Below are 21,038 nucleotides of genomic sequence, written 5' to 3' on the forward strand. Positions count from 1 at the left end.
TAAGGTACATTTTGGAGAAAAGGAAACATGCAGTCAAGTCAGAGAACCCTTAACTGCTGCATGAATTTTGGACTTTTAAAGTTTTCAAGATTATCTATTGTCTTGAGGGCTCAAGTCTTCATTGATGTAAAGGAAGAGGACTCAGATGATTGCATGCGGGAATCAATGCGGTAAGGGGAAATTTTAGGCACTAGAGGACTCCGAGAAAACCCCCGACCTGCCCGGGGCTCCATCAGTGAGCGGGGGCGCACTGGCCCCTAGGAGGATACCCTGGCGCAGGGTCACCGCCGCTGTGGCTGCAGCTCGAGCTGGGGAAGGGAGGAGCCTGGCGGGCCCAGAGGGAACTTCAGGTGGCCGTGGCAAAGTAAGAAAGACGTCAGCAAGGCTTCAGAAAGCCTGAAGACACCAGGCGAAGGGCAGGATGACCGAGTCCGCCCGCCACCACCGTCCCCGCGGGTAACAGAGGCGGCGGCGCGGGCCCTTCCCGCACATTCGGGCAGGGGCGGCCGATGCGGTGAGGCCGCCGCTCCGGTCCGTCACCGCCCCGGCTGCGATGCTCCGGGGCGGGATCGGCGCTTCGCCACTCCCCGCAACCCCCCGGGTGGCCCCGCGGAAAGACACCGGGTGCCGCCCCGGGCATCCTGGGCCCCTTCTTCAAGCCTCCCCTCGTCCCCGCCCGGGCTCCCCCGGCCCTGGCCGCTGCCCCCACCCCTTCGGCCTCCGCCTTCCCCTCCCCTTCCCCTCCCGGTCCCTCCTCCCCGCCGGCGCCGGCCGTGCAGCCTCGACTGAGGGGCGGCTGCCGCTGCTGCTGCCGCTGCTGCCGGCGGCTCCGGGAAAATGTCCGAGCGCGGCGGCTTCTACCGGCAGGAGCTGAACAAGACGGTGTGGGAGGTGCCCCAGCGCTACCAGAACCTCACCCCCGTCGGCTCTGGCGCCTACGGTTCCGTCTGGTAGGTGCGGGGCGGCGGCAGAGGGACCGGGAGCCGGCAGGTGCAGCCGGCGGGCGGCGAGGACGGACAATGCGGGGCAGGCGAGAGCCGCCGCGCCGCGCCGGGGGTCGTGCGCGGGGAGCGGAGGGGCCGGCGGCGGCAGCGGGGCGGGGGCGTGTCCGCCGGGCACCGGTGTGAGCGGCGCCGGAGCTCCCGCCCCGCTGCCCCGGCCGGCGGCCCCGCGGGGCCGGGCAAGCCGCGCCGTCACCCGGGCAACCGCGCCCGGGGCAGCCCCTGCCCGCCCTCCCGCCGCTAACCCGGGGCCGCCCCCGGGCCGGCAGCACCGAGTGACCGCCCGCCGCGGGGCCGCTGCCGCCGGTGCTGCTCCCGCCTCCGGAGGGGGAATTGCCCCGAAGCCGAGAATCCTGCACAGTCATGGCGGTTCCGAGCGGGAGGACGGGCAGGCGGGGCTGGGGAAGGGGTCCCCGAGCGGGGTCCGCCGCCGACCGGGACAGTTCCCGGCGGCCTTGGCCCTTCCAGCCGGGGCTATAGCGGGACAGACACCCCGCAAGGCCCCGGGGCAGCCGCGGCGGGCGGAGGGCTCTGTCCGCCGAGACAATGGGAGCAGCCCCGGAGCCGGGCAGGCTGAGGGAGAGAACACGGGGTGCTCGCCCCGGGCTTTCGTGGGGGGATCGCAAATTAGGACAGATGGCCGCCCAAAGGCTCCGGCGTCTTAAGGATTTGGAAGGGTTTGCCACATGTTGTCATAAAACGTTTCTCTTTCTTTGATAATTCCTACGTCAGGCTTGCACTCTCGGGAACTCCCAGTGCAGGCTGGGCTTTACTTTAGTATTTGATGCACACTTTACTACGCTTATAAAAGCTTTGAATCAATTTATGGAAATAATAGTGGCCTTTAAGGGGTTTTTGAGAAAGAGTCGTGTTTCTTTTGTAAGCTGGGTGAGTGGAAATATGTAAAACAATCAATAATAAACAATCCATGGCCCTTTAAATGCAAGTGCTACCTTAAATAAAAGTATTTTTTTAAAAAAATATTTAGAACTTTGGTTCTCAGTGGTTCTCACTTTTTCTTCACAGTCAGATACCAGAGAACAGTTTTGTATTAGTTACTTCATTCTCTAGCTCTGTGAAATGTCCAAGTTTGTGCATAAACTAGGAGTATGCATTTTTAAAAACCTCCAACTATCAGCAGAAACACTCAGAACTGGTGTGAAGTATCTTTGAATTCTTCTCTTTTTTTATTATTTCTAATTTATGCTTGCAGCAGGGAAGTCTAGGCCAATACCATGTGAGTGTCATTGTAGTTAGCATGTGCTAACTGTTCCGGGCAGATGCTGGAAATAGTTCCACAACGACTTAATTTATTTACACTATAAAAATTTTAGTTTGTGAAAGAAAAGAGGAGAAAGTAAACTAAGAGCTGGATGGATATACAGCAGCAGAGTAACTACTTTTGTGTTCCAATTGAAACTGCATTTCTGGTTACTTTCCCTATTTATGCTGACATAGTTTTGAGGGAAAGACCTACTTTACTGAATTTTATAATGAGATGTCAAGAGTTTTGAGCAATTGCAAAGGGAGTGAAAACATGTCGTGGTTCACTTGCAGCACAGCTGGTGCTTTGGTTTTTGAAACTGCACAGCCAAGGAAATCCTAGTAATTTTTATCAATTGCAAAGCCTAGGAAATGAAGATGCAAAATGGAAACTGGAACATGCTATGAGAAAGGTTTACTCTAAAATAGACATTTAAAAATAGAATATAGCAATAAAACATTGCTCTATATTAATAGCCTTGTTAACATCAATGAAGTATAAACCCAAACAGAAGCTTTAATGTGAGGAAAAGGTATGCATCTCTCTGAGAAAAGCCATCTATTTTTAGAGTCTATTGAAATTGATTTTTTTTCTGTCTATGTGCATGTGCTTTACCCAGGAGATCTACAAGATGCAACCATTCCCTTGAGTAATATGCTATATTGCTTCTGTGAATAGTTGTACTCCTATTCAGTAAAATATCTAAAAACATATTCAAGTCTTACAGAAACTACTAGAATTAAACAAATTCTTAAGTGCTTTGATGAATAGCAGCCAAGGTCCTGAACTCCAAACGCTGGCTTTGAAATGAGAAAAGAGTTTTGTAACAAATTTTTTCTACCTCAGTGAAACCCTTCTCTAGGCCTACCCTTTTCTTTTTGAACAGTAAATTATTTGTCACATCCCATAGATTTGGGTAACTGAATTGATAACTGATAATAAGAAACATATTGTAAATACTTGCATTTAAGCATCTTTTGCTGACAGCTCAAAACCAATAGATCAGTTTGTGTCAGGAGGCTGTGTTTTGGCCCAATTTATTGACATCTCATGTGTCCAGTAGAATTTGTGTTTGAGTTAGTTGCAGATGCATCAAATATGCTAGGGATATAGAGACTACTGGTTTAAAACAGATTCACTTTTAGAGATATATCTGTACCAAGCACAGTGCTTTCCCATTTGGTGGTTTTGTCTTGTTTTTATTTAGATGTAGAATAGGTAGAAACACCAAATCTTCCCTTGTATAAAGAGCTCTACTGCTTTTGTCACTTTTTTAATGACATATCACAAAGAACATTTGGTTTTGGAAATCTTCCAAACTCAGCTACACTGCAAAGTAGAGTTGCACTTTAGCATCTATGTGAATCACAAAGAGAGCTGTGAGGTCTTTCCCTCAAGTAGTTAATCCTTGAAGTACTTTTTATGTTAGTCTTGCACCTTAGCTTTGTGCAAGGCTTTCTTTTGCCTGAACTTTTTCCTATGGCCATTCAAGGTCCTGTGTGTTCTGTCATTTGTTGCTGTCAGATCTGATTTTTTAAGTTTAGGAAAAAAAGTTTAAAGCCAGGGGGTGGGGGGTCAGAGTGTGTAGTTTAATTACAAGTAAAGTTATCATTGGCCTTTGCAACAGTATGTTTTGCTTAATTCCTCTTTTTTTCTAGGGGCTGGGTTTTATTGGCAAGTATCAAATTTACATGTATAACTGGTTTGGTTTGGGATTGTTTTCTTTTTGTGCTATAGCTTTGCCTACCAAGGCGAGGACTTTTTATTATTAGACAATTATTTTAACTCTTTCTCAGGCTAAAATTTGGTTAAATTTAAAGTTTTCTTCAAAAATGCATTTTTGGTGTCCAGCCTTTATAGTTGAATTACCTCTCACAGAAGTCGAAGGGCTGATTCACTCTTAAGGGACCAGGCACCACACCTGCTAATTGAGAGTTTTGCAGCATTTAAGTTATATTAAGCCACTTAGATAGGAAGCAAGATACCTTACTTTCACAAGGTAGTCTTAGTCTACAACCCTTTCTTTTCAGTTCTAGAGAAAAGTGACTATGTCTTAGGTCAAACTGAGTTTTAAATAATTGTTTCTTATGGTTCCACTTTTTAAAATAAGAATTCTGGCTGTGTTTGAGTCTTCCAGCTGTCCCAGTGGTATTGCTTATAAACGGGACCTTTAGCCTGGAGCATCTGTGTTTTCCAGCTGTGTTGCCCTGGTGGTTCCGCTGTGGTTTGATACCTGACCACCTTTTCCTCTGGAAGGTGGCATTGCTACCTGCTTGAGAAAGATCTTCATCTTTTTAAAAGACATTATTATTATAACACAAATTATGTAACATGTATAGATTTTTGGTTTCCTGTTCTTTGGATCTTTTTAAAGCTTGTATGCCTCTTTTTGTGCCAGCTTTTGCAAACTGTCTTCTAACCTATTTAGTCCTATTTTTGCCTGGGAGGGATTGATGGCATTCTGCAGCATGCTGTCTCTGATCTCTCCAGCAGGTTGTTTGCCATTAGCATATTGCAGGCTCTGTGTTCTGCCTTCTTTGGAAAGAACAGACCTTGCCAGATGAACCAAACTGAGTCCAGAGTTTCTTCACAACCATAGACTCCTGCTCTGTTTTCTTAGAATCTGTTGGCATCAATAGTACTTACATTCAGTCTCTTTTGATTTTGAGACTATGCAGTGCCTAACACCATCTCAGGTGACCTAACACATGTTTAGATAGAGGTCTGCTAAGTCAAAGTATAGTGGCACAGGCCTCAGTTCAAAAAAAAGCAGGAAAGCAAAGCCTGCCTTAAGTCATTTACAATATTTCCAGCATCCCTCTATCCTGTTCACTTTAAGCACATGCTTAAGATTCATTAAGTTTATGTCCTGGCTAATTTTGGGTAAAAATGGGGGAAGGTGTTTAGTCTACAGTTTTGGTTTGAGGAAGTACAAATGGAAAAATAGAACCAGAAGGCTCTGATCTTGAAGTTTAACCCCTTCTTTCCTGCCATTCACCTCATTCTGTGCTTCCAGTTAAATGGTACTTGCAGATGTTTTGAGGGCATTAGCTTGCAATGCTGGAACATAACACTGCTGCTACCATCCTTTTCACATTGAGGAACTCTAAGAAGATGTTAAGACAACTCGGCATCATGTGAAGGTTTTAAAAGCTGCTATAAATTGAATCTAGCTGACCAAGAGAAAAATTCCTTCATCCAAGATTGTACTTGATGATTTCAGGTTGGGTTTTTTGGGATTCTTTTTTAAAGTATCTGTTTAGTTAGCTGTAGTGATACTAAGTATATGATTTCAACTGTGTTATCAGGTTACTGGAGTTGTGCTGTGTATCACTGTAGCATTACATGCTACTTTTAATAGTAAATGCTGAGATAAACTTTTAGAGTAGTAGTAACACACAACTGCTGTATGTAAATACAGCTGAAAACTGAAGATAGTATAGATCTTTACAGGCTAAATGCACAATCCCAGGCACATGTGGATTTTTGTGGATTCCCTTTGGACTGCTTTCTGATTAAGTCTTTTGTTTTCAATATAAATACAGAGGCTAACTTCATCTTGCAAATGGTTATAATTATTGGAAACTTTTCCTACAACATTGTTAAAATACTGCTGTCCAAGATCTGATAGGTTTTGTCTCTTTTTGGTATGCAGCATTCAGAAGGAAAGCATTGACGCCTTTCTTTAGTTGTGCAGATATTTACAATGGACCCCTCTGAGCATAGTCAAGCACTTGCTTGAAAACTGAGATGACGGCTGATATGAGACCCCAGTCAGAGGCAGGACAGCTCTTAAAAGTCAGTATATGTAATAAAAATACTTAGAAACAAGGCCTTCAAGGTGAGGTTGCAATGGAGAGGAGAACTAAATGAAAGGGGTTGCATGGTCAGTGTTACCAATTAGAAGGAGGATCTTTGCAGCAGATTTTGTTGCTTTGCTTATTTTTTTCCATTCACTCCATTGCTGGAGTGAATGGATGAAAATAAGCAAAGCAACAAAAAAATGTTGCAGAGTGAAAAAGACCTTCAGAGGAACATAAAGAAATAGCCATTAGAAATAAAAGCACAGTGAGATTTGCAGCTACAAAGCCAAGGAAGGTTAAGAATTTAGGAATTTTTGTGAAAGGTACATGAAGGAAGGCGGAAGAGTGTTTCTGAGCACTGCCTGGGAAGACATCAAATAGGGAGTGTATTGAGAGTGCTTTTGTGGAAAAGTAGGGTGGAATGCAGATTGCTTGTCCTTCCTTTGTCTGGTTTTATCCTGAGTATTTTCCAGCTGTTGGAAGAGTGTAGTTAACTGACTTGGGAAAGGAAAGGGAAGCAGGATGGTAATTAGTGGTGTCGAGGTCCCTATTTTAAATGAGAATGTCTAATAAGATTTAATGAAGGAGGTGTTTGTGGAGAAGGATGAGAAAGGCTGAGAGTTGCTGTGACAGAGATTTCTATGTAGTGTGCTGTCACTAAGCTTGTGGAGTAGCTTGGGAGCACCTGACATGAGTGCTCATGAGAAGGGTGATAGAGGTGTTTGTAGGAAAGGTGAAGAAAAGACAAGGTTAAGAAGTGGAGACTTTGTATTGTGCAGGTTTTCTTTCACAGGGAATTAATTAGATCTCTTTTAGAGAAAAGGGAGGCTTGGGATGGTAGAGATGAGAGGCATGAGGTGAACCAGTTGTGGCAGAAAGGCAACAAGGGTTGTGGAATGGCAGCCTTCTGTGTGGCTGTAAGAATACATTAACAGAGGGTATTCTCTGCAGGGCTCCTCCATGCTTACTTCAGTATATTTTTTATGGTACTTACCTTCCTGACTACATGAGGCAGCAGTGGCATAGCTGCCTCCTTTCCTGTCCTGCTGTCAGCCATGATTACAGTTGGGAACACAGTCCCTGTCCCAAAGACCTGAAAGTCTTAGGACCTGGTTGCTTGCTTCAGTACAGCTTCACAAGGAGCTGTTTGAATTTCAGAACCTATTAGTTGATTCATACCAAAAATACAATATCTCAATTCTGCCCATACAGTCGGGAAGGGAGTGGACATTTCAAACCCCTGTGCAACCTGGGAATAAATTGCTACCATTTCATATTTTGGCTGTTGTGGAGAGAGGAAACAGGAAATGTGAAGGAGAAGTGGGGGGAGGAATAGGAAAAAGGAGGACAAAATATAAGTGAGATTTTGTCTGTATGGATTTGTTTAATGTTTTTGAAAGCACTGATATTTTTCATGTTAAACTTTATATCCAGATTAACTGCAAGCATTTCTAGCTGAAGCTTCAAAGCCCACATTATATAACTACCTGGTAGTATTTTTTTTTTAATATTGAATGGAACACATTTGTCACTAGCAGTGTACTGGTTTAGTGGCAGCTGACTGATACTCTTGTTTACTTACTGACATTGGGCTCAGGCTATGTACAATACATGATTATTTTAGTATCCATGAGCTGACATGGATACTAAAATAATCATGTATTGTACATAGCCTCAGCTGACATGCTGAGGAAACTAGCAGCTTATGACCCCAACCTTCTGTACGTTTTTTTCACAACCATGATTTTAAATACATCGTTCCCACTGATATAAGCTGTGCTGTCTGTAGCTTCACCTAAAAAAGTGTGACTGGTCCTCAGTAAAGTTATTTAAATGTTTAAGTTACAGTGGAGGCACAGGAGACAGATCAAAAAATAAAATATGGCTTGTGGATTCAGAGGCTGATACAGCACTTTTATGATCATGTTCCATTGAATGAAAACTGGTGATGTATTCACATAAACATGTGGAGAGTGATTATTTTTTAGTATTTTCAATGTCTGCTTAAAACAAAAAAACAACATACTTTTATGCTGGTCATAGAACAATTATGTTGCATATGTAAGAGATATTTGTGGGTTTATGTTTAGATTTATGGGTAAAGTATCTGAGAAAGTTAACAGTCATTGTACTAAAACCAAAACCATTGATGCTACTGCTCAGCATGTTGTGTTGGAATAATATCCAAGTGAGAGGATGTAATTTTTACAGTACAATAACCTGTCATCATCAAGCAAGTGGGGTTTTTTGTCTAATTAGAAGATTAACATGTAGTTTCAGAGCTTCCCATTACATCCTCATGCTGTTTTTTTCTTGCCACCATCTAATTTTTCTTTATGGTTTCCTTTTGATGCACATATGTGTTGTGATTTGTATGGTTTAGCAAACAAACCTTACAGCTAGCTCTTAAAGAGTGAAAATCATCAACATGAACTTGCAAAACAGTAACAAAACATTTATAAAGAGAAAAGAAATTAACCATTTCCTGGGTTTACTTTACTGCCTAACTTAAAATGGCTTTGGGTAGCTGTTTTCTGTTCTCTTACTTCTCTGCCAATAGTTTATATGGTCCTTTGCTGGTTTTGGATGGATGCTGTGTGTGCTTTTTTTCATGGCTCCTTCATGTCTCAATAAAAAGTAGGTTTTTATTTAAATAAAAATAATTAGAAATTTATGTTTTAAAGAAGAACAAGATAGGTAAATTCCAGAAGACAAAGCTCACAAATGAAACCTTGCAAATAAAAAATAAAATCCATGTTGTTCATGTGATTACTTTCTTTCACTTACATGACATTTATGAGAAGTGTAAAAAAGGGTTGTTATTCACGGTAGTTCTAAGAAACCAAATTACATTAAATTACTAGAAAATGTCCCAGGGCAGGGTTCCTGTGGTCCCTCTTTTCTCCCTTACTTGCCAGTGCATGGTGCTGTAAGGGCTGCCTCCATCAGTGAAGAGATTCTCTGAGTGTTGACCCTTCAGTTCTTTCCCCTTCAATACTTGCTCACATAGACCCTTCTGCTGCTGTTACTTGTTTTTCTCAATAACTTAGGATCTTCCAAATTAAGAGTAGATCTGTCCACAAGGAAGTTCATGTCACCTCCAGTGGAAGGAGTCAATGGGTACTTGAAAGGGTGCTGAGGTCTGCAGATAAGAATTCAAAATTTTGAAACTGTATTTTGAGCATGAATTGCATTTTTGGGGCTTTTCTTTCTTTTTTGTTGTCTTTCTCTTAACAATTACATGTAATGGGGAATTTTTGCATGTTTTGGAGGAATGTGACCCAATGAAGGAAATAAACTCATGCTGCAGTGAAAGAAACAAAAATAGATACCTGGAACAATATGGGGAAACACCAGACCCAGTGTCACTGTCACGTGTGTTGTGTCCAGCATTCTGTCTGAGTTTTGGTATCGTGTGTCCAGCCAGTTGTCAAACTTCTGACAATGTAAAGGTAACAGCCTTGCAAGCTGAGATACTGAATTATATTTAAAAAAAACTGAAAAGTTAGTCTTGTGGTTTTTGCACCTAACCCCAAATCAGTTTCTTAGATTGCATATACCTAAATAATTTGTACAGCTATAATGCTGAAAGACTTTGTAGACAATCAAAATCTTGTGGTTATCCGGAGTGATGGGATGGAATATTGATGGCGATGGAATATGGTCTGACGCAGGTAACCTACAGCAAACAGGAATGATGCTGGAGACACCACAGTGGCACCATGGACAACCAGCTTTGGGTCACACCTTCATTCTGCATCAACTACATCTGAGCTGGCTCCAGGAATGTAGAGAACTCGTAGACTGAATGCTGCATTCAAGATGAACTTTTCCCAGGCACCGTTGGTAGGGCAGTGCCCAGCTAGTAATCTTCTCTGAGCCCAAAGCTTTAGGAATTTCAGGGACTGGCTGTAGCTCAAGGTGACCAGCTGATCTCGGGAAGGATTCTTCCTGCATTCAATACTAGAGTTTACTAAATTGGATACAAGTTGGCTTCGTGTGTGCTTTTTAAGATTAGGCTCCTACAAACAGCCCTCCAGCTGCTGAGGCAAATTTGATCCCAAAGACTAAGTAGCCACAGGTGAATAGTGTGCTTCTAGTCCCAAAATCCCCAAGGGGTCTGAGCAGGCTGCACACATGAATGGCCTGTCTGTCCAGTTTTACTGCTCTGCAACCACAGAGGATAAACTCTGTGGATACTAGGGAAATTACTGTATGTACAGCCATAGCTATAAACATCAGCTACCAAAATCCACATCTCATCAAAAGTTATAATGTTATCTTGAGGCTTGAAGGTTATCTTGAGGTTAAAATCCCATGCTTTCTGCCTCTTGAGGTTTTGGACTGCAGTAGCTCCCTATGTTCAAACTTTTCTCTGAAATCTTAAGAACTGGGAAAATGTGCACATAACTAAAAATTGATATTTCATCTGGAACTTCAATAGAATTATTAAATATAGGAGTTGACAACACTAAAAAGGTGAGTCTAATTTAAGCAATGATTGAAAATCGCACTAAACCAAAGTCTCTAATCTGTGTGAAAATGATGCCATCCCAGCAGAGTAATGGCTTTTTATCCTTGATCTTGAAAAGGAGAGACAGCAAAAAATGTGTCATAACTCTGTTGGATTCTGGGTCAAGAGGGATCATATCTGAAAAAGCTGTTGCTATGATTGTTACAAAGTTGTTTCTTGTAAACTAAAAAGATAGTGGTAATTCTATTTCTTTCTAAATTACGATAGAAAGTCTGTCTAAAGCAGTTATTTGGCATCATGATTAAATTTTATTATATTTTATTTCAATTGTTAAATTGTTTTTATGTCAACACATAAAGTTTAATCTTTCTTTCTGGAGGTGGAAAGGAGTGAGCAGGCAGCAGTGTGGCACTTATTTGCCAGCTGTGGCTAAACCATGAAAATAGGCCTCTAACCCTTTTCTTCCCTGTTCAATCAAAATAGTTATCAGCATGGGTTTGGGGGTTTTTTAAAAAGCAATTTTCAGTCATTTTAACCATGCTGGTTACAGGCCCCCAAGGAAGGATTTACAGGTGCCAAGCACAGGTGTTCCTGTATTTTTGCTTTGTCTGGAACCAGAGATGTCCTCTCCAGAGACATCTGAAACTCTACTCTGAAAGCTGAGCATTCATGGGGTAATCACAAAGAAAGGGAAGCAACTCATCCTTCCTTCTATCCACCTAATAGTTTACTCAGTGGCTGATGAGGGATTCAGGGGACAAACTAGATTGTAGCTATGATGATATAATAGCAAGACAGAGAGATCTAGGCTAAAAATGTGGTCACAGAGGCAGTAGCAGAGATATGCAAGTTCTCCTTGAATCTGACAAACAAGACAGTTCAAACAACATGAAACATATTTTTGAATACTTTACTGTTAATAACTTGAATTATGATGATGGTAAACCAGGCAAGGAAGGAGTCTGAAGGCATTAGCTCTGGTTATAACTTTGGTTAGTTGGGTGTGGAAGCACTCATTTAAACCAAGTCAGTCCCTGGCCTGTGCAACTTCAATTCATGATTTCCTGTTGGAGGCCTCAGGACTCAACTTTCCTTTCCCTTTTCACTTTTCCCTTTTCCTCCTCTCTCCTTATGTGATTCCATCTTTGGTCTAAAAAGCTGCTGTCATAAGAATTACTGAAGCTAAAAAGATTGTGCTTTGTATCATGTGAAAGCTTTGCAGCCTTGAGTCATATAGAAGATAAAAAGCAATTCATCTTAAAGATCAGTGGTTTTTAAACCACTGAAACTCACATTTGAACTTAGAATTGGGAAGAGAGTGATGTTTATCATGATAACGGGCTTAAAATCTAATTCTTCTTAGCCTTCTTGTATAATGTGTACAGTATTTCACAGACTGGTGCAAGCATGAGTGGGAAGGCTTGTGAATTACCAGAAAAGCTGAGATGTTAAGTAAACTGCTGTTTTGAGCAATGTTATTTATTTGCCTGGATAAACATTTCCTTTCCCCCAAAAACTGGAAAGACTGTAGTCAGTGTGCATTTTGAGACTTGGCAGTGTTCTCCAGTGGCTTTGTTGCCCGTGGCTAAACACAGGGCAATTACATCTAATCTTTGTTATATTAGAAGCTAAGCATTGGCTTCCTTTTTATTTCTTTAGATTTATTTGTGCAACCTTCATCTTTTTCTTGTGGCTGGTCATATGGAATTTAAGATATTTCTGTTTGTCAGTTCTTTTCACACTGTTTGTTCCTTGAGCTGCTCCATGTAATTAAGCCTCATATCCTGAATAACACTGTCCCTGCCCCACTGTTGGAACAAATTTCTGTGTTGTATCCCTTCCATCTACTCATCAGAGTGATTCCAGTCTTCTTCTTCCTATGCACTCTTTCTTCTGCTCAGGAAATGCCCTTTCTGAGGTGCTCAGCCAAACCACAGCAACTCTGCATCTTGGCAGAAGATCAGCTTCTGTGATGCTTGCAAAGAACTGGCTAAGTAATCTGCTTATCTATGTCATTTATGGCATGAGTGACTCCCTCCTTCCATAGAGCCTGCAGGAAACTTGTTGATTAAATCTACTTGCTTCTATTCTGTCTTTATGAAATTCTGGATTGGCCTCGTGGAGGTTGAGTTAACTCTAGGACAATCACCTTTTGGATGCCACTGTTCTTCCTGCATGTTGATTGTATCCCTTGTTTCTTCTGATTAGAAACACCAGCTTATCCTGCATATAGAGGTTTTGCTCTTCACATGGCTCTTTGTGACTTTAGCATAGCACCAAATATGTGTCAGAGTCCACTTATTTGCAGTTGATTGTAGGCTCTGTGTATTAGTTTGGAAGCTACTCCAGGCACCGTCAGTGTTTTTTGTCTCCAGCAGATGTGTCTACAATGATTTGTGGGAGTGTTTAAAACACTGTGCAGAAGAAGTTAATAGCATTTTATGTGACTGCTCACTGTTGACATTCTACTCCATACGTTTTTCATGTTGTTTAATTTTTGTGTTTGTAATTCAAAAAAGTTCTGTAATAAGATAAATGTGGGAAGATTCTTGATTTGTTAGCACTCTCTAGTAAGTACACATAGTGTTATCCACTCTTTAAGCAGAGAATTTCCAGGTATTTTAATTGAACACAAATACTTAATAAGTAAGAGTAACAACTGAAAGAAATTTTTTTCTTCTTAAGAGGAGGCTACAAACAGAGTCTTTTTATAATTGTACTATGTAGTGTCATGAAGTATTACATACAGGGATCATTTTTATCCCTGTGCTACATATCAGACATCATTTATTTGTAGCTTGTGCTTGTCATGTCTTTCTAATGCCCAAAAAAAAGTCTCCCTTGCTTGCAAATATTGACTATATATTTAGTGTCCTCTTCAGCAGGGCACCTCCATCTGTTGGACGTTAAGCACATGCTGTGGATATGTGGGCTGAAGTATAAAAAGTGCCCATTCCTCACTTATTGGGAAAGGCATGGGCATGGTTATGTCAGCATCCTAACTTGATACCAGTTTGGGGACATTGTCATCTATCAAGCTAATGGTTACGTAATAATTAATATTTATGGATACAAAGGCAGTGTCCCTCTAATTAGTAAAGGTTCCAATTTGCTCAGTAAGAACAAACTTCAGTTTGAATGCCCATATTCCCTATGAGCCCTGCCTTGGAGCTGGAGGCTGGAGCTGCACAACTGGAGCTAATTGTCTGGTTACTTTTCCTGCCATTTGGGGAAAGGGCTGCCTGGGGATGAGTCCTGAACAGTACCATGAGCATTAGTAATTTGCTATGGAAAAGAAGGGACCTGTGTTCAAATACTTGGGAGTTACTGCTGACTAGCGCCCTGGTTGCAGTCCCTCAGTAGAAGGTGAAAGAGGGTAAAGAAAGGGGTAAGAGCCCTCAGGAGACTGCAAGTTCCTTCAGTGAACTGGTGGAGAGCTTTGCTGTAGAACATGCCATCATTGTGGACTTTTTCTTTCCCTTTCAGCTCAGCTTATGATACCAAAACAAGACAGAAGGTGGCAGTGAAAAAGCTCTCAAGACCTTTTCAATCCCTTATCCATGCCCGGAGGACCTACCGGGAGCTTCGGCTGCTTAAGCACATGAAGCATGAGAACGTAAGTGGAGAGTGAGTTCTTCCCTTTGGATTGACCTTTCTAAAGTTTACAATACAAGCTTAATTTCAGTTAGGTACAGTCTTTTTCAAAAAGGTGTATGCAACTGTTTAGCTACCCAAGATACCTGGACCTAGCCGCCTTGGGTGTCGTGAAGTCACTGGACTTCAGAAGCTTTCAGTAACACGCTGCATTTTTATTTTAAAAATATCTAATTAAATCTTGAAGGTGAGGTTAAAGAAAGTCAAAACAAGCCATCATACTCTTCTCTAATAAAGTAACAAAAGTATTCTGTTCACTACTGTTGAAACATCTTGAAACATCAGCCCAGGAAAAAAAAAGACCCACACCTCAAACCTGCTTTTGCTGAATGTGGATTCTGTTGAGAAATTAGGGGCAGATTAGTCTTGTTGTAATTGACAACAATGTAAATGCTAAATGAAAGACAGTAGACCTTCAGATCTCACATACCTAAGTACTGGTCTAAGTTTATGTGGTAAACAGTTGATTTCAGTGGAGCATCCACTTGCTTAAAGGTAGCTTGATGACTTGAAGCATGAATAAAATATGGTTGATTAAAAATATCCTGGAGAAAGAATAATAAAGTTAACAAAAACAGACCAAGAAAACTCAGGAAGGTGTGCATAATCTAAAATATAACAATTGTATAAGGCATGTGTCAGCTTTTCTGTAATGAGACACTACTTCTTCTGCCTTTATTTTTTTTCTACTCTTTGTAATTAAGATTGTAATTAAGATGGCTGACCTGACATCTTTATAGATCACCTACTGTGTCAGTTTTCAGTATGATCATATGTCATATTTTTGTAAATTTCATCCCAAAAATGTTGACCACTGTCAATACAAATCACATGTTGCTTTACAGGTTTGTAAAAATAAAATGTCACTTCTTTCCCCCTCTTTCACCTTACAGGTTATAGGACTGCTTGATGTTTTTACACCTGCAACATCAATAGAAAACTTTAACGAAGTGTAAGTAAAATTTTTTTAATCATTCTGACTACTTACTAAGTAAATAAATACCATTCTGCTTTTAAAAAGGAAGAACATACATTTCTAAAAGACTTCAGCCGCAGTCATCTTTGTAAAAATCTTCCTGCAACTTGGATGCAGGGAGATAGACCTCATTTTTGTACTTTTCTAAATGGAAATTTAAATTATTTAAATTAGATTAAAGGTATATGGTAGATGATTTAATGCTACATAAATGCCAATAAACTTAAAACTTTTTCACTTCAACTGTGTGTTTGCAAACTGTAGATTATTTGTTCATACATAGATGGCAGAGGAGTGCAGAAAAGTGTTAGTTAATGGAGACAAGGGAAATTTAGGCTGGACTCCTGGCTAACCTAGAAGCAGGTATATTTTGGTGTGACTCAAACGTACGATTTATGCTGATTTCCTTTTGGTTTACATAATTGTATAAGCACTTAAGTAAACAGTTTAGCAGAAGAAATAGTAATTAACATGTTTTTGTCTCCGTGGAAATTAGTGACCAAACCCCTTTAACTCTAGGGTCACAATTACACAAATGGAAATTGGGTATGACAGATGCATGCTTTTGTTCCAGCACTGTGCTTGGAAAAGAATCAATGTTTCTGCAAAATTTGTCAGAAAATAAAACTTCCACTGAGAACAGAGAGGGAAGTTGCAAAAAACACTCTTATTTCTGCCACTCTAATATTTCCCTCCATCATCAGATATTCCAGGGCCTTGCAGGTCCTGTAGTTTTGGTGGCTCAGGCTGCCGCTTTGATGTTGGGTGAGGCTTCCTCTTCATCAAAAAATATGTTGCATGTACCATTGCTGTAGTGTGTCATGGAGAAAACAGAGATAAAAGATTCTAATATACTGCAAGGACTTTTTTAAAATTATATTAAGTCTCATAGTAGTGATTGCATTATTAGTACGCACAGCTGATTTAAAGGATATAAAATGTGTTAATAGACAATGGAAAAGGAGCCTACATGGCCTGTGTGGATACTCTTCTAGAAGAATTTTCTGTGGTTTTTTTTTTCCCACTTCTGTATTTTCACAGATATCTTGTGACAAATTTAATGGGTGCTGACCTGAATAACATTGTGAAGTGCCAGAAGTTAACAGATGATCATATACAGTTTCTCATCTATCAGTTACTTCGAGGTCTTAAGGTACTGTCTGAGTCCTGGAATCTAAATGTTGTAGTAACGAGTCAGCAATCTAAATGTTGTAAGGACTGGATGGTTGTAATAGGCATACTTAAACACTTTTTTTTTAATGTCTTAAAAGTGCATAAATAGCAATCATTTATCAATTATCAGATAATTTTTCTAACCAGAAGTAAACCCCCAAGCCTACCAATGTTTACATGCACAATACATGTCAATACTCCCCTTGAGAGTTAACTTTAGATCATTTTAGGTCTATTTCAGTTTGTATTGCAGGACAATAACATGCCATATAGTGTCTCAAAAATTCTGAAGAATATGAAATGGACAAAGAACAATATGGAAACAATATGAATGAATAAAGAACAATATGGAAACCAACTCACATTTGTGCTTTGGAAGACATGAGGCACTTTGAAAAATCACAGTCCTGATTTTTGTAGAGTGTCACGTGGGTGAAGAGATAACCAAGTTAGTTGGGTCTTTTGGGAAATATTGGGGAGTATAAATTTATCCCAGCAATGTATGATGCTGCACACAATCACTTAGGATTTAGTGTGCCTGTAAAATCATTATTTCCTTTAATCAAATCAGTTAAAATTTATATACTTTAATGACATAGGCAATTGGCAATGAATCTACAGCAACATTTTTTTCCAAAAGAATCAAAATATATATAATTTTGCTGATGTTTAATATGCAAATGTCTACAAACATAAGATGTAGGTAATGCTTCCCGTTACTAGTTGCTAAGCTTTTTCTCAGACCAGTATGGATTTTCCCAAGATAAAAGCAAACAGAAGAGACAGGTCAGCAGCTTTACTTGCTAACTTAACAGTAATTGATATTTTAGACATGGAAAATAATATATGTTTGAAAGCAAGCCATGGTAAATACTGGCTCTGAAATATACTTATTACATTATTTTCAGCAAGTCATCTTGTGCCTGAGACAGTAATTCTTATTCATGCATGCAGGTTCCATCACTTTAAGTACAGATTTTGGTGAATAAAAATTGCACAACTGAGCCCTTAATTGCTTTGTCTCATTTATGTGAGTTAATAGCTTAGTTAGGAAGATGGATTCTGGCATTAATTATCCTGCTTGTGGTTTTGAATATAAGTCTATAGCGTGTCAAAGCTAAATAATAGTAAGAATTGTGCTCTAAGTGAGTATTAATTTCAGAAATGCACACCGGTGCATTTTTGGCTCTGTTTCAAAGGAGAGAGGTTGCTGGTAGCACCTCTCTTCTGAAATTGAAATTGTCATGAAATTCTCATGTCTCATTAGCAAAAGAACATTTGATCCTGTATATGACTGTTGGTGGCACCAGGAGGATCTGCTGTGATTGTCTCAGCAAAGCAGGGACACAGTTCCTTCTGTTGACAGCAGTGTTTTGGCTTCCTCTTCATTCAGCTGCTTGCAGCCACTGTGAGAGCATTGAGAGGTGGCCCTGCCTTCTGATAAACAGTTCTTAGGTCTGGAACATGAAGAATGCCCTTGTGTTCTCTTTGGGTTTTCCCATTTGCTATAGAGTTTTTGTGTTTAATCCCTTCTCCTAAAAAAGGTGAATTCACCTCTAGAGAATAGAATGTTTTCAAGGCCCTGCTCATGCTGGTTGATAAGATCATAGATAAACCTGTTAATCCTAACTGGAGAACAATAGAAAATGACAGAGTAAGCTGTTCTAAATTTTTAATTTTAAATGTTTTTTGTAAAATAGCAGGCACACAAAATAGCCACTGAAATACCACTTTGAAAGTGGACCTGAAGTAATGCTGTGGCTTAGGTGGGTATTTTGGTCACTGACTTGTCCCAGAGTGCAGGTGCTTTCACCCACATCAGTGTTCACAGTATGGGGAGGTGACTTATATCCTGTAGGAGTCAACCATGCTGCTCCCTAGGCCACTGCTGATCAACATGCAGGGAAGGCTGGAACAAATTCCAGATTGGTAAGAGACTTTATACAGAGTCTCTTCACTCTATCACTCTATCACTGAGTGTGCTGACTTCCATGGTAAAATCTAGTTTTCATGGTTACCTTTCTTGAAATATCCAGTTCTGGATAAGACAAAACAGGAAGGTTTTGAAATTTGACATACCTCTGATCTATAAACATGGTATGACGTAAATATTTTCTGTATATAAAACAGTCAGTCTCAGAAGTAAAACAACAAGACAAGTGGCTTTGACCTCCCTTCACCTCTAACTTCAAATCTTACCCTTTTTGTTTTGTTTTGTTTCACAGTATATTCACTCAGCTGGAATCATCCATCGGGTGAGTTCAGTCTTTGAGGTAATGAAAATGAATGGAGTGTGTCCCTCTGCATCAAATGTGTTGCTAAGACATAGTTACAATATATTTTAAAAGGCTGAAGTAGTACTTGACTAACTCTGTGTTCTGCTACAGGACCTGAAGCCCAGTAACCTAGCTGTAAATGAAGACTGTGAATTGAGGGTGGGTATCATGCTCTTGTAACAGAGTGTTGTAAAAACTCTCAATATGACAGTTTTCTAAGAAAACGTTAGTTACCATTTTTATGTCTCATTCCACTAATTTCAACTGTATGCTACTTGCCCATTTCTGTGAACATGTGTTTTTTCCCAAATGTTAATTTAATATGAATACAAATATCTTTGCAAAATCCCTATGTATCCCACAGATGGTACATAGATGATAGTTTGGCCCCTGAGTGAGTACTTAACTGAGTATATCTTGAGAGTCTGACCTGTGATCTGTGTCTGCATCTGCCATGTATAGATGAAGCCTTGTAACAACCTTCATTTTTGTACCTACAGAACATCCAAGCTCAATTAAATAATGGTGGCAACAAATATACCAGTATTACCTGTTACAGGCAGTAAGAACAACAAACAAAAAACCCCAACCAACCAAAAAGAACCCTATAATCCTTGCTTCCCAAATGCTATTTTGATGTACACCTCTATATAAATACAGCTCTTGGTGTGTCTGTGTGATTATGATACTACGTAGTAAGCATGAGACTCTGGAGAAGGAAAAGATGTCTTGTAGCTTTCTAAGCCTTTAAGCTTAAGAATGAGAAGTTAAACATTTCTCCATGACAGCCAGAAACATCTTTATTCCTGTTTCTAAGACTCTGATGTAATCACTTTATCCCAGCTGCAAGGGATTTAAGAAAAGACTCCAAATACCACAAGATCAGCAAAAAGCCATAATAATGAGTAAGAGCAGCGCAGTTATGTTCTTGCACTAATCCGGGTCTGTGGTGAGAAAGTGTAGTTCCTGTTTGATTTAGTGACACTTGCAGATGCTCAGCAAGTTTCATAATTATCTCTTTAATGTCTTCATGCATATATGTTCAGCATCTGTGAAATTTTGTGGGTCATCTGTGTTTGATCATGTGCTTTAAAATGTGTACTGTATTTTTGTACTGGAAGTAAAGGAGACTTTTTCTGGTTTTTTCTATTATTATGAAATCTGGCTAGCATTTGTTACACTGCTCTCTGCTTTGTTTATATTTATAGCTTTACTTCCTCAAATTATTTTTAATAGGACATACTAGTGGATATTTCCAAGTACTAACAAAAAGGAAATAGAAGCAAAAAGAAGGAAAGTGTGTGTGTATGCACATTTGGTGGAAGGGATCAGCTGTTAAGGAAAAATATTGCCAAAATCCTTATAAAAATAAGGGCATTAGTGTTTGAGTTTCGTGCCATTATTTGTGCTTCTTTGCCTCATGCATTTTTTTTCACTTACTTAAGAAATAAATTATGCTTTTAAACTATACTGGAAGTAAATATGTTAATTATTTATATCTTAATATTTTTCTTTAGGGTTTTTGTATCTTTTAATTGGATTATAACTGAGGAATTTTGAATTATTCTCTTGAAATATTCTCATTCCCTGTGAAAAGGATTAGCCATCAGCTTAATAAATAATCCTGGATCTCCTCACAGAAGATACTTAATGATCTTTCTCACATTTCTATATGAAGAGATGCTGGCTAGCTCAGGTGACTGACAACAGCACTGAGGCTCAGGTGGTACCCTGTGAAGGCAGTCTCTCTTAGAGCTAGGGTGGGACATAGACTAACCAGAGAATAGAGCAGAAAGCAGGGCAATGAGCTGGGAAAGTTCAGTTGAAATAACTTCCCATCAATGTAACCTTAGCAAGGGAAAGCATCTGGAGGGGAACACTTTGCAATCAAGCCTCTCTGTACATAAACAGGGCTCATTTGTTTTGGTGGTCAAGTTCTACTGAAAACAAATGGGGTGTGATTTAAATTTACATTGTTACACAGGATATATGTTTCTCACCTAGTGGCATCAGGATAATGTGTGATTTAAGTAGATGCTTAGACATAAGAAAATTAGACAACAGAAATTCTGCACATTTGTGATCAGCTTATTTGGTCTTTAAATGGCCACTGGCACTTGCTGCTAGCATTTTACACAAACACTCCCTGCTGATAATAATATTTCATTTTTTATAGCAACAGTGTTTATTTTTAGTAAATTAGTGTCAGTGGAAAATTGAACCCAAGGCAAAATATAAAGTCTGTCTTGGAGAACAAAGCACCAGGTTCATTACAGTGGAAATATCTTTATGCAGAACCAGAGGCTGCACAGATACAGCAGGAGAGCAGATGAGCTTGTCTACAGAGTGCTGCTGTTCCACTTCACTGATAGCAAGGCACTACAGAAAACTCAGTAATGAGTAATGGGAAAATCAGG

The 21,038-nt window shown here is 40.2% G+C and overlaps 1 protein-coding gene across 1 annotated transcript in view; it reads left to right on the plus strand.

Moving 5' to 3' along the window:
* Positions 1-645: 645 nt before the first annotated feature.
* MAPK11 (mitogen-activated protein kinase 11) overlaps positions 646-21,038 on the plus strand; it is a 31,565-nt gene continuing 11,172 nt past the window's right edge. The window contains exons 1-6 of the mRNA XM_030959990.1: positions 646-950; positions 14,029-14,158; positions 15,090-15,148; positions 16,214-16,325; positions 18,571-18,600; positions 18,733-18,780. Coding sequence (XP_030815850.1) covers positions 838-950; positions 14,029-14,158; positions 15,090-15,148; positions 16,214-16,325; positions 18,571-18,600; positions 18,733-18,780 — 492 coding nt within the window. The 5' untranslated portion in view covers positions 646-837. The remainder of the gene's footprint in view (positions 951-14,028; positions 14,159-15,089; positions 15,149-16,213; positions 16,326-18,570; positions 18,601-18,732; positions 18,781-21,038) is intronic.

This window comes from Camarhynchus parvulus, chromosome 1A (genome assembly GCF_901933205.1).
Source record: "Camarhynchus parvulus chromosome 1A, STF_HiC, whole genome shotgun sequence".
Lineage (NCBI taxonomy): Eukaryota > Metazoa > Chordata > Aves > Passeriformes > Thraupidae > Camarhynchus > Camarhynchus parvulus.